The 14398-nt window shown below is 34.7% G+C and overlaps 1 protein-coding gene across 1 annotated transcript in view; it reads left to right on the top strand.

The window, feature by feature from the left end:
* The window catches only part of LOC149576111 (lactate/malate dehydrogenase family protein), a 134136-nt gene that overhangs the window by 99526 nt on the left and 20212 nt on the right, over positions 1-14398 (top strand). The window contains exons 5-10 of the mRNA XM_089816349.1: positions 7664-7845; positions 7982-8052; positions 8210-8300; positions 8481-8555; positions 8837-8938; positions 9170-9292. Coding sequence (XP_089672475.1) covers positions 7664-7845; positions 7982-8052; positions 8210-8300; positions 8481-8555; positions 8837-8938; positions 9170-9292 — 644 coding nt within the window. The remainder of the gene's footprint in view (positions 1-7663; positions 7846-7981; positions 8053-8209; positions 8301-8480; positions 8556-8836; positions 8939-9169; positions 9293-14398) is intronic.

Here is a 14398-nt window from a genome sequence, read left to right as displayed (position 1 = left end):
ATGTCCTCGACTATATTTTCTATCACAATTGAAACACGGCCCTTTTGCTCTTTTCTCCTTAATTTGTTGTGGAGTCAACCTAGTAGGTTGAGGAAGATAAGGTGCTGAATATCCTTTGTCTCTTGTCACATTAGCCCCTTGCTTTCTAGAAATCAAGAACTTCTCCTCTACTCGGCGTGCCAATATAAAAGACTCATTTACTGAACTGGGACAAAACATGTGTACCTCATATTGAATGTGATCCTTGAGACCACCCAAGAATAAATCATTGAAGTTCTCCTCTGTAATTGTATCCACTCTTAAGGATAGATTTTGGAATTGTTGAATATAATCCTTAACTGAACTTGTTTGTTGAAGCTTAGCAAGTTGGATAAAGAAGTTTCTGTCACACTATTGCTATATTGTGCTTGCAGTTCTTCTGTAAAAATTGACCATGATATAGTGAAACCCGTTTTCCTCCTATGAGTACAAAGCCAACGATACCAAATGAATTGATTTGGTTCTAGATATAAGAAAGCCATCGTAACCTTTTGTCTATATGGGATTTGATGTATTTCAAAAAAAATCTCCATTTGATTTATCCATGTTAGAGGATCCTTGCCATCAAATTTGTGCATATCCACCTTTGGAAAAAAAATTCTTAGATCTTGTAGGATTAATAAAACTTGTGTAATTATTAGTCGACTTGAAGGTTTCACCTTGATTGCTTGAAAGCTACTTCCTTGTTTCATTCATATAGGTTCTTAACATGCTTCGTATATCTGATATATCTCCTTCTTAACCTCTTCCTTGAACTTACTAAGTTCCTCATTGGGCCTACTATCCTCTATTGCTTCCCAATCTTGATTAGCAAATTTCCCCGGTGTGGTAGAACTCTTTTTGCCTCTTGTTGGAGGCCCTGTCATGATGGAAACCAATATTTTTGAAATAAATCACACAAATGAAATGTAAATTTTCTGATTTATTTATTTTTTATTGTAACTTACTTAGGCCAAGAAATCCTTACTCGGAAAAAATCCCCAAAAGAATTAGCAACTTTTCTGCCTTGAGAGAGAATTATCCTAATTTTGCAATATCTTGCTTATTTTTGTTTTTCAATTCCTCCAAGCTTTGAATTTAGGCTCCTCTTCTATGTATTGAAAAACCCAATACAAGTTATACTCCAATTCGGCAGGATGTGAGAGATATGAAGATCTCAAAAAATTGTGTAGAAGTAGTAATTCTGCAACAATTTCCTCAAATTTACTCCAATTCCTCTAAATTTTGGACTATTGCTTCTTTAATATGTTCTTCAAAAACCCTTTAAAAATCTTTGAAAAATTCGCTAAAATCTGAAAGTTATGCTCTTCCCAAAATTGCCCCAATGTTGAGAAAAAATCTTGCCTCTATGGTGCCAAGATCTTAATGTAATGAAATAACTTTCATAATAGAAGGAATAATATGAAATATTATATAAATACTTGATAATAAATGAGAGTAATAGGCCACTTCGAGGGGGCAACCTCCAAATATCTCCATTGAGAACACACTTCAGATGAAATAAGACTCACAATTTCCTATATATACCTAATTATACTTAGGTTGAATAGACACAGCCCTTCATAACACCTAGGCCGACCTACCTACCTAAATTATACTATATTAATGATAACATGACTTAATTAAGGATTAAGATAGCCACAAGTTGACTATTCATAACCCTATATACAATAATATTAAGGACGTAGCACCAAAGGTGGCAATAGCAAGACAACATGATTGCTCAAATATTTATATAAAAGACTAAAGTCTAAGACTTGAAGATATAAAAAATGTAGGTGGCAAAAAAATACACTTAGCTCATGTCTTGGTATATTAGTACCATACCTATACCTTCATTCTTGCCTAAGTAATTATAATATTGAAATCATTTACAAATCTTGTGCTTATTAAAGCAATAACACGAGACTTATAGTCTTATTCAAGCTCCTTACGAGCAATCAATGAGACAAATACAACCAATAGAAGATCAAGAGCCACAACTTAGAATTCCACAAAGATGTCCCTCTTGGGCTTTGAACCAGGGTCTCCACAATAAGAACTCATTGCTTCAACCAACTAAGCTAAACCTCTTGGACTTTGCCTGAGTAATTATGATATGTAGGGATGTGTGTGTGTGTGTGTGTGTGTATGTACATGTACATGTATACGCTGTTGATGAATTTTGTATACATATGCACATACATACATATATGTGTATGCATATGTACATATTTCTTACCCACCCAAGCATGAGTATAGATGTGATATTACTATATTAAGACATGATAGCTTTCAAGGTACACAGAGATCAATACATAACGAAGGTAATATTCTTATTTAAGTTCTTTATAATGTTTTTAATCTAACTGGCTAGCTCATGGTCATTCTTTGTTCTTCTTGCTTGTCTAGTCATTTCATCCTTGGTCATGGTAGTTTAGGACACCCACCTATTTGCTCAATGGTAGGTGGTGCCCCCCTGTGCCCAACTTCTTTCTGGTAATACTTGCCCCCTTTGACGTGCTCTTGCAGGGAAGTAATTCTCCATAATCATATTATATTCCTCAATATAACCATAATTATCATAACTTTTATTATTCATAAACTATCATAATGGTTAATCACCATTTCACTTTCGATGAATTCATGATGAATAACCAACTTTCTAAGATAACATTAAAATATCATCATAATGGTTAACTAGCATGCCAACTTCTTATGAAATTATAATGATTAACCATCTTACCATTTCACACGATCCTAACAAATGTACCTGTCAACTAACTTCACATGAAACCTCAATGGCTAGATGAACATTTTTTAAATTGAGCCCACAAAAATTGGGATGTAACGAAGGCCCTATACTTGATGCAATCCCAGATGATCATAGGATCAGGAGTTAATGTATTTTATGCCACTACATTCACCTTAATAACCATGATGTTGCATCTTTTGATGGCCTCTATCTCTCTTTGATGAATTGCCTGTTGTTATTTAAAAACTTGATGTGATCAAGTTTTTTCTCGTTCGAGTTGTCGTGAATTCTCCTTTGTAGATTGGCACATTCTGGAGTCTGTAACACTTTGAATAGTGTCTGGATTTAAACTCCGAATAACTTTCCATCAGCACTTTAAACTTTTTTCTTTTTTCTTTTTTTCTTTTACAGTCAATGTGCTTGACGCATTCCTTCACAAACCAAGGTTCTCAGACCAACATGGAGATCAAATGAATAATTGCTTCCTGAAAATCAAAGGATGTCTTCTTGACAAGATGGCTCTGTCCTTTGAAGAATTTTTGACATATCTTGAAGAGTATGCCACAACATCAAGATGAAAACATCTTTCAATGAGATTGGATCCATGAAAACTTTGAGATTTGAGTTACAATGATGAATCCATGAGGGATGAGTGTTCAAAGTATGGATAGAACACATATGATAGCTGAAAATAAACCGAAAAGCATATGTATTTGGGCGAAAATGGCCAAAATCAGACTCTCAAGGGTGGATTGCACATGCGTGAAGATGGACTTTTCCGGGTATGGCCAAGAATTGCAAGCTAGGTGCATAGGATGCATGCAAATGACAACTTTGGTGTTTAAAGTGTGACCTTTTACCAAAATCAGGTTCTCTAGATGTAATTACATGTAATTATTACTTGATGGAAACATGTAATTAGGTTCGGAGGATGGAATTACATATAAGTGGGTATGGAGGATAGGTATGTATGTAAATGTGTATGAAGGATGAGATTACATGTAAATGTGGATGGAGGATGGAAATGCATGTGCTTGGCATATGGAGAATGAAATGTAATGTGCTTGGAATGTGATGATGGATGTGAATTGAAATGTTGTACTTGCATAAAAAGGTGGAAAATGGAATGAAGGGAAATGATCTCACGTTCTTGGGAAAGAACTTGCAACTTCTTCGAAAAGAAGAAAAACAAAACAGCAAACAAACAACCAATGAAACTAAACAAAAACATACCTTTGTTCTTTGACTCAAACATGACAAGAAAAAAGTTGCTCTCTTATGCAAATTTGAATTTAGAATTTGGGGAAATTCAAAACACTCAAAAAATGGAGGTTCTCATCTTATTTTAAAAAACCGCACTTTAAATAGCACATCTTGGTACAAATGTACAAGAATGATGAAAAGATGCAATGAAATAGCAAGGAATTGAAAACTTCGACTTACTTGGTGATCAAAGAGCCAAATGTAGAGGATTAATAGATTTGAAGAAAGATTCTCCTCTAAATTCGAATCCACAAACAACTATATTGACTTTTTCAACTTTGTAAGTGATGGACATTAATGAGTAATCGATGTGCATTTTTGCATGGATATGCCAAAAATGTTCTCTCTGATCTCCAAGATGCAAGTTGGTTTTGCAAAATACCAAATAGAGGGACGTTTTTGACAAAAAAAATCTGCCACTACATTAACCATTTTTGACAATGAATGGCAAAAATGTGTTGAATGATAGCAAATACAAGGCTAGAAACTCCACAATGATTTCAACTTAGACAAAAATGTGATCAAAATGCCCCAAATCTGGCCATTTTTAACCAAAATGTGTCCTCAAAATATCACAAAATGCATTGTTTCTTGCTTGGATTTCAATGCCTAATGCATGGGAATGCATAAGGAGGCAAAAATGACCCTAGTTGGAGAGATTCCAAGCCATGGAATGGGCAGATCTCAAGTTTTCTAGCAAAAACGTGTTCTTGGGGGGCAAGAACATGGATGTTTTGGTCTTGGAGATAAAAATTGTGCTCTCAACTTGCAATAACATGTGTAGGAAAGGCAAATCGTGCTCTTGGGAAGAGATTACATGTTTTAAAATGCATAGGAATTGGTCTCTTATGCAAATTGCACTCTTGGAGTACATTTGCGTATTTTAAAATGCATGCATTTAGAGTCTAGATGCAAATCACATTCTAGAAGGGGCATTACATGTTTTAAAACTTGTCAAAACCAAGCATATAGTGCAAAATTGCACTCTCCAAGGGTTATTGCATATTTTAAAAACAATGCATTTTCATTTCTTTGAGCCTTTAGATGCAAAACACATTCTAGAAGACCCATTGCATGTTTTAAATTACATGTTTAAGTATTTTGAAATGACTCTCTAGTGCAAAAAATTCATTCTCTAGAGGCACTTACATATAACATGTAAATGGGTTGGAAAACAAGTAAATGCACAACTTAAGTGATCAATTAAGCACATGTCTAATTGATTTTTGAGGAAATACCACTTAATTGGGTCAAAACTAACATTTACACTGTATAAAGAATATATTATGTGCAAATATCATTTCAAAAAGTAATATTTAACTTAGATGTTTTAAATAAAACATAAAGTAACTCGAAAAAAATCAAACTATATAGTTAATAGTCACTTAAGTGAAAAAATTTAAAAGCAACTCAACATGAAAATATAACATAAAGTGCTCTATAGTCACTTAAGTGATAAAGTAACTTCAAAACATAACATAAAGTGAACTTATGCTATATTTTTCAAAAAGTGAATGTCAACATAAAAATATAACATGTTTTCTTAAATCATGTAATTGCATCTAGAGAGTTCACGTTTTGGGCACTAAAATGGTCATATCTTTTGACTGCCAATTCCAATTAACCCCTAAGATATACCAAATCGAAGGGAAAATCGAAAGCAAGGGATTGAACAAAACCAAAAGATCAAAAGCAAATAAACACACACTAAAAAATGCAAAAAATGGGCGTTGATGGCTTCAAAAATCAAATATAGGCTTAATAAAATGAAAAATGAAAAGGACTTGATGAAAGCCTTCAATAAAAGGGTTCATTATAAAAATTGGGGTTGATTGATTGATCAATGTTAGCCAATTAAATAATGAACTAAACTCAAAGAAATGCAGAACAACACTTGATAAACCTTTTACCCTTAGTATAGGAATAAGACAAAGTTGGTTTGGAAAAAGAAGTCAGAAAATATGAAAAAAAGAAAGCAACAAAGTAGGGAAGAGAGTGATTAAAAAGAATAGAAGAAAAGGAAAGGATGATAAAACTCCAAAATGCTTTGCTAGAACTTATAGGAATCCAACGGTTGTCAATTCATCTTCAAATAATGATGAACCTAAAGTGCATTAGTTGGAATAAAGGTTTTGTAATCCCCAAATAGAAAGTATATTATTAGGAGATTCTTAAATAGGAGTAACTTTCTCGATCTTCTCTTCCTTCAAGAAGTCAAAGCAATTGGCTTCAATTGGAGACCAGCCTGATTTCTATTTGGAAAGAAGCCTCTCAGTTTTGTGGCAAACATGATAAAGGGAAAGGAGGAATTTTCATTCTTTTAAGCAATACGTGAGCCAATTATGATAAGGAGGATGGATGTTCCCAATTGTAGGAGGGTGTGGGTGAGTGATTTTTATGAAATATAATTTGAAGTTTGGAATATGCTTTTCCTCTTATGCTAATGACTATAGGGAAAGAAATAAGTCGTGGAAATGGCTGAATCCTCTTCATAGAATCCTTTGGACTTTAGGGGGAGGTTTAACATGTTGGAACAAAACGAAGAGAAGTGAGGTGGTCTTCTATTGATTTGGAAAGGGAGTGAGCAATATTTTTTAATAGAATGAAAAGTAGCTATAAATTATTTGATCCCTGACAAGAAATTGAAGAAAGAGAGAAGATATATGGTTTGTCTAGTGTAGCTCTCAAAAAGGTGGTTAAATTTAAATATAAGGATCCACACCTATAAAAAAACATTGTCTTAGAAGACTGATAATTTGGCTGTTAAATATATGGATCTTTAATCACATTCAACAATGAATTCATTGACAATGGGCAACTGATGAGTTTGGGGAGGTAAAACAAAATGGGTTTGGGGAGGTTACTATGCTTTTATCTATCTATCTATCTATCTATATATAGACAAAGAAATATACATTTACATATACATATGTAGTATGAAATGGGAAAATGTTAAATTTCAGAGTGCACATATAATGATATGTTTTCAATTTCTTATTTTTGTTCAATAATACAGCACATGTATATACGATTCACATCTACTATATTATTGGAAGGTTGTTCATTTTCCTATAATAAATCCCTTATCTCATGTCCCTACATGCACTCATGCAACAAACATTCTATAAAACTACACTAACAATAATATTAAGTTGTTTCTCATCTTAATATTTATTATACATATAATACTAATTTGAATGCCCATGTGAACACTACTTCCTAACCAAAAATAATCCTAACTGGTAGGTGTTGTATGATGTATCAACCTTTTCCATGAATTTTCCATTTGTGCACTTTAAAGAGGCCACAATGCCATAATAAATGACTTCTTATTGCCTTCAAGCAATGTCTTCAACCCTTTATGGAGCATCATTTCATTGATCCTATTGAACCTGTCATCCTATTGTGGTTCACATCCATGTCCATTTGGAAAAATGTGAAATATTTAATAGGCATAAATAGATCTGCAATATTTCTATGCAATATCAAAATCTTTAAGGGCCTGGTTTTTGAGTTTCCTGTTTTCAAAATGATTAAATTTCACTGTCATTTTTTTTCTGCAATCTTATGTCATTTAGACCAAGTGTCACATTTTATGCTGATTTGCTAACTTACAAAACTTGCCAGGTGTTGCAATGGAGCTCGAAGACTCTTTATATCCTTTGCTGAGAGAGGTTAGCATAGGAGTGGATCCTTACGATGTTTTTCGTGATGCTGAATGGGCTCTTCTTATTGGAGCAAAGCCCCGTGGTCCTGGAATGGAAAGAGCAGACTTGCTTGACATAAATGGAAAAATATTTGCAGAGCAGGTTAGTTCATTGAAATAAAAACATACCTCTATAAATTTAGATGCTTTATCAAGATGTACAGATATAATCTACTGATTTATCATTTATACTATATAAAAATAAATTCATGTTATTTAAAATGTAACAAAATTCTCAGGGAAAGGCTCTTAATGCTGTTGCAAGCAAGAATGTAAAAGTTGTCGTTGTTGGCAATCCATGCAACACAAAGTGAGTCTACATTTTTCACAATTGAACTTAAATGAAAAATATAATTACCACCTTCTCAAGAATATAGAGCTGTACATATTGCTGTGGATAGAAAAACAACTGCAACATCCTCTCTAATGTAATGAACTTTTGAGGCTTATCGTTTTTTGTATTGCAGTGCCCTCATTTGTCTTAAAAATGCTCCCAATATTTCCCCTAAGAATTTTCACGCACTGACAAGACTCGATGAAAATAGAGCCAAATGTCAGGTATACATATTACATTCTTCCAAAATCATGTTGCATTTTATGGGACATATCTATACATTTTCTTTTATGAAATGCTTTTTCTCTTCTTTTTATGCATGTCCAACTATCCTATGTTCGTCTCTAGTTTTTTCTGGTTGGCCAATTTAAGTGCATTTTCTGATTTGTCTTTTCTGGACACAGCTTGCACTCAAAGCTGGAGTTTTCTATGATAATGTATCAAACATGACAATCTGGGGAAATCATTCAACAACTCAGGTTTGAAATTTTGGGTGTTTTTTAGATATCAGTTATCCTTGTAGCATACCAATTTATTAGCAGAAGTTCGTGGCAAGTAAATTGATGAATGATGCTTGCTGGGTTTTATCCTCTTGTGCACTTGCATAAAGAGTCTCATCAAGCATTCAAATCCAGAATTTATGGATTGGGTTCCAGTAGTGGAACAAACCATGCCTGTACAACAAAGGATATGAATATTTCTTTTTTTCTGATAACAACAATTGGTTATGTTTTCATTGATTCGTGTTATTATGTTCTAGGTTCCAGATTTTGTCAATGCAAAAATTCATGGAATACCTGTCACAGAAATTATCACTGATACCAAATGGTTGGAAGAAGAATTCACTGAAAAAGTTCAAAAGGTACAGATTTCATGTGAAGCCTTATGTAGTTCCTCAATGAATCTACAAGTGATATACATAATAAGAGTAGAAATCACTTGTGCCATTATGCTTCATTTACCGAGATTATGTGTAGTTGTTAGAGATGAATACCAAATTGTACACTTGTGGAATTAACTAGTGATGATCTTTTTCAGTGGCACCAAGTAGTTTTCAAATTCATTTTTGTTTTCCTTCTTTTCTCAAATGCAGCGTGGAGGTGTCTTGATAAAGAAGTGGGGAAGATCTTCAGCTGCGTCCACAGCTGTGTCAATTGTAGATGCTGTAAAATCACTTGTCACACCTACTCCTCCAGGGGACTGGTTTTCTTCAGGGGTGAGTCATATTGTTAGCAATGTCTTTTATTCAGTATAAAGCTACATTGTTGGTAATGTATCATTGATTTCATTTTTTTTCTAAAATATGCATCTAATGTTGTAATTAAATCATGCAACATCACACATCTTATAGTAGGCACTTGGAAGCTATCAAGAACTGGTTTTGTTGTAGAGCTGAATCTACATTGACATGGACTCGTAACTTTTTAAAACCTTTTCACCCTCAGCTTGTGACGTTGTACATTGCACTTCCTGGAGATTGGAACAGATTTAGCATGCTTTTTAAGTCATATTTTCTATTTTGAAAGATACGAATTCTGCTCTTTTCTGATTACTCCAATGCTTCTGTTGATCAACATTTTTATTGTATGCTAAATCAACTATTATTTCAACTTCTTTTGCAAATATAAGTTCAAGCCAATAAAGCAACACTAGAGGTTGTGCATTTGGAAGTGCTTCTTTGATGTGGTCATAATAGAAGGCTACAACTAAGGAGTGCTGTTCTGATGTAGTCATGGTAGAAGGGTCCAATTAAGAACTATTCAAAAAACAAAATATATATAATCCATGCAAAGCATTACCCAAAAATTCAACTCAAGCTTTTGAACATGAATTGGATTAGCAAATAAATATTCAATCAAAATTACATCATTTTCCCTGCAATAGGCTTACACAAGCCTAATTGTAGTCTTGGATTTCAATACAAATTGTCCCTCTTCCTTGAACTCTAATTTACTCTGTTGGACACTACTTTCTTCTCAGATCTCTTCTTTTTCTCCAAAGAGTTTTCACAAATGAACTAAACCTTCTTTTATGGTGCTTCCAAATGAGAATAAATTTTGCAGGGTTCCTTTCCTCTCTACCAATTCTAGAACAAGGAACTAGGTCATACTTTGTCAATCCTCATATCTTCTTTGTTGTTAGTATTTGCAACTCTTCTTATTTGCCTTATTCATAATGCTATGTTAAATGCCACCATCTCATTTGACCCCTAGCACCTCTTTTTGTTTCATTGTCCATTTCACTGGTTTATATCTTTTCCCACCAATCTAATCTCCTCCTGCAACTTTCAACCTCTAGCACATTCAGCTTAAACTGCTCCTTCCTATTTTAATGTTCCTCCTCCATTCTATCTTTCTTCTTTTTCATCTTGTTTCCTTATATTGTTGCATTTAGCTTTCTTTACACTCGTGATTATTATCCACTATACTTCCCAACAAACCGATTATAGGATCCATTGTTTCTTCTGTATTAAAACATCTTAAGACATCCCTCCAATATATAATTCAAATATATGGAGTTTGTGTTTGCTATGCCCCTAATCCTGTAGTGTATATTGGGTTATGAGTATTCACCTTGTGGCTACCTTAACTCTTATATAAGTTACTTAAACATTAATAGGTATTTAAGTTGTCCTAAGGCATATAGGTGAGTATTTAAGTTGGCTTGGATGGCAACTAATGCAGAATTAGCTAGTTGTAGGAGTTAGTATATAGTTTTTAGGATCACGCAGAGTATTATGTTCTTATGAAGAATGTTGCAGGCATCCTGTTCAAAGAATATTAGGAAGTCCACCACCCCCCCGCTTTCCCAAAGTGACATAGTAATAATTATTTCCAATTTTATTCTTTTAATTTGTAAGTTGTTTTATTACAATGCTAGTGTTTAGTTTGACAGTGTGTCCAAATCAGTCTTGAATTGTAACCCCCTTATGCATTTGTCCTTATTATCCCCATCATTTATAACTAATATGCAAAAATTCATAATGGATCTCCCTTAGTTAAGTTTTCATGTATGTGTTCTCATTCTTCATCCCTCCATGTGCTATCAATGTGTAGAAAGTTTCAAAATTCCCAAAAGAGTTCTAGGTATGGAGGTTTTCTACTTATATTTTAAGTCTATGATTATGTGAGAGTTTGAATATCCCATCTTCGGATGTAATAGACACTACTATTAGTTTGAATTTTTCCCAATTGAAAATGAGATACAATGATGGAAAATCTTTTCCACTTTCTAATCAGCTAGTTCCCAAGATGGGCAAGGTGAGAGCATATAGTGTTTAAGACCATACTTTCTAAATGGAATGCAATGACTTGAAAGAAAACGCACTAGGTGGAAGGCCAGCCAGTCTCACTTCTTCAGGGGTGCTTGGGTGATCTTTGGAAAGAATGAAAACTCCAGGCTTATTTAGTGGAGTGTGCAATACAGTTGAAACAAAGAGTTCACATTTATACTAATTTATTCAAAGAAAGAAACAATGGCACTTCTACTTATCCAATGGAAACAAATAGAAAAGTACCGCTTATTCATTGGGCAACAAAAATGCAATATTTTCCACTTATTCAGTGAGGTGAGAAAGACCAATATTGTTCACTTGTTTAGTGTGGTGAGTAAATGCATCAATGACAATATGAATGTCCACTGACATTACTACCATCCAATGTTTTACAATGATATAGCAAAAGCAATACAACTCATATAATTTCTCTAATACTCCATAGTAAGTTGAGTGATACGGATAATTAATCTAGTCCCGAATCCAACAAGTAGAATACCTTAGAGAGATGAGAATATAGGCTGATGTAGATTTGCTACAACTCCATCCTTTCTAGTAACAAGATCTATTCAGGTCTGATGACATTAATCACTCAGCAAACACACCAAATGTTGATTTACCCCTTCCAAACAATAAATCAAGGGCAATAGACATTTCCAACAACAATATTATGATAAATAATTACACCTACAAGCATTAAAAACTACCAAACATGTTTGATATGATTGAGAGTAACATTGTACAACCCCCTATACACTACTAAAAAACTCACCACACCATGAAATTCAAAGATTCTAATGCCAATGTGATAGAAGAGTAATCATATGAGTAAGGCACCACCTAGCAATATGAGAAAATTCCCAAAACAACAGTGCATGGATTAGGAGTTCATACACCAAACCTCAATTAGTTGGATGAATAATTGAGGTCATAGTACAACCTAAAAAATTCAAACTTCACATCAAAGTTGAAAAAGCTGGACTTGTCTAAAAACTCAGCAACTTAAAAATTTGCTTGAATGTAATATACCTGTCATAAAATAAATTATTAATCAAATTTTTGTTAATGGACCGATTGATTTAGTCTATCTCGGACCCATTTTTGTTTTAGTTTCTGTTGGTAAGTGTTGTCATCGGTTTTTTTGTACACTCTTGAAAAGGTTTTTTCCCGACAAGTATTTAAGCACGGCTTGTAGGTAGTTGTAGGTATGTGATTTTGATTATGTTCTTTGTATTGTGAATTCATGTTGGAGTTCTATTGTTCGCCATTTTGGAAGTGAAAGATCTTCCCTTCTTGGCTAATTCCGATTTCAGTGGGATTCAACCCTCACCCTATTCCGTCACCTATAATACTTCGCTCAGATCTAGCAAATCGGAGCACCATCTCGTGAAAAATATTAATTGAAGGATTATTCGTGTTCAATCTCTTGTTTGGCTTATTTCATGAATTCAGATTTGTAAGTTTTTGGTTGCATGATTGAGCATTTCCATCCGTACCCCACAACACGAAGTACATCTCTCTGTATCACAGCCTTATCCATTTGTGCGACCTTGTGTTTCCATTCGTACAACTTTTTTTTCCCTCACCATACGGCCTTGCCATAAGTACCGTACAACCCCTTCATTACCCCCACCGCATGGCCTTGTTTGCACACACCCCCATCTCCTACCGTACGACCTCCCAGAAGCTACCATACGACCCACCCCAAACAATTGGTACATCATTGTTTCTCACTCCTTTCAGCTATACCATACGGTCATCACTTTGTCTTAAGTTCGTTTCAGGAGTCTCCCGAACAACAGAACATTACAGTGGTATCAGAGCTTTAATCTTGCCAACCTATGGACAATGAATGAGAGTTTATAGCTCGAAGAGAAGAAGATCCCATTCGGTTGATAAAATGGTGGCAGAACCAGAACCTACAACTGCCGAACTCGTAGCGCTGCTAAGAGAACTTGCAAGGAATCAGGCACAAATCAATGATACTCAATGACTCATGGAAGAAACTCTCAAAAAATTGGTAGACAATAAAATATCCGGTGAACAAATGGTCACAACGCAGACTCGGTGTCGGGTAAAGAAAACCCTCATCCAGTATGCTCACGACCTTCCATGTCGTCTTTTGACCTACGGACAGAGGCACCACCCTGATGGAAGAAGCCAACCTTTGAGGAATTTCAAGAACAGTTGAGAGAAGACTAGAAGAATGCGAATTTTGAGGAAGATATATCTTACAAAGACTACGCAGATCTAAGAATGAGATATTCGGGAGGCAGAAACCGAGGATATTTTAACGATGATCTCAAAAGGAAGTTGAGTAAAGTAAATTTGTCTCCATTTGACAGACCCGGATCCATATCTGCGCAAGCTTGGGTAATGAAGGCTGATACTTACTTCCAGCTTAATCCTATGCCAGAAGAAGAAGCAATTAAATTTGCGACATTACACTTGGAGGGAGTAGCACATGAATGGTGGCATCACGAGACCATCACACTAGGGCATGACCAAATAAATACTTATGCAGAATTCACTAAGAAATTGATAGATCAATTTGATGGTAAAGATCCGGAACTTAATTTCAAAGAATTGGCACAACTGAAGCAAACTGGATCGATTGACCAATACATTACGAAATTTCAGAAACTCTCTGTTTTGGTCACAGACATTTTCGAAAGAAGACAGATAGTGCTTTGCATGGATGGATTGACAAAACCATTGAAGGGTTGGGTAAAAGAGTTCAATCTTGCCACCCTATTGGAGGCCATCAAGAAGGCTGAGCGCATGGCATCATCATCAATGTCATCCTCTCGAGGGTACTCACATTCCAAACCGCTAGTGTTTTCGAGGGACAAAGATACTAAACCTGTACTGAAGAAGCTATTATCGGACAAAGCTACTCAACAGGAGCTTTGAAGGAAGAAACTATGTTTCAATTGCAAGGGACTGTGGGAACCTAGGCACAAATGCATTGGGAAAGGAAAAATTCACTACATCAAAGTCGTCTCTGATGATGAGGACAAACAAGAAGATCTACCTTCTAAAGAAAGT

The sequence above is a fragment of the Cupressus sempervirens genome, chromosome 1 (assembly GCF_028749045.1).
Source record: "Cupressus sempervirens isolate cs-2001-9-10 chromosome 1, ASM2874904v1, whole genome shotgun sequence".
Lineage (NCBI taxonomy): Eukaryota > Viridiplantae > Streptophyta > Pinopsida > Cupressales > Cupressaceae > Cupressus > Cupressus sempervirens.
This window is presented reverse-complemented; position numbering and strand designations above follow the sequence as displayed.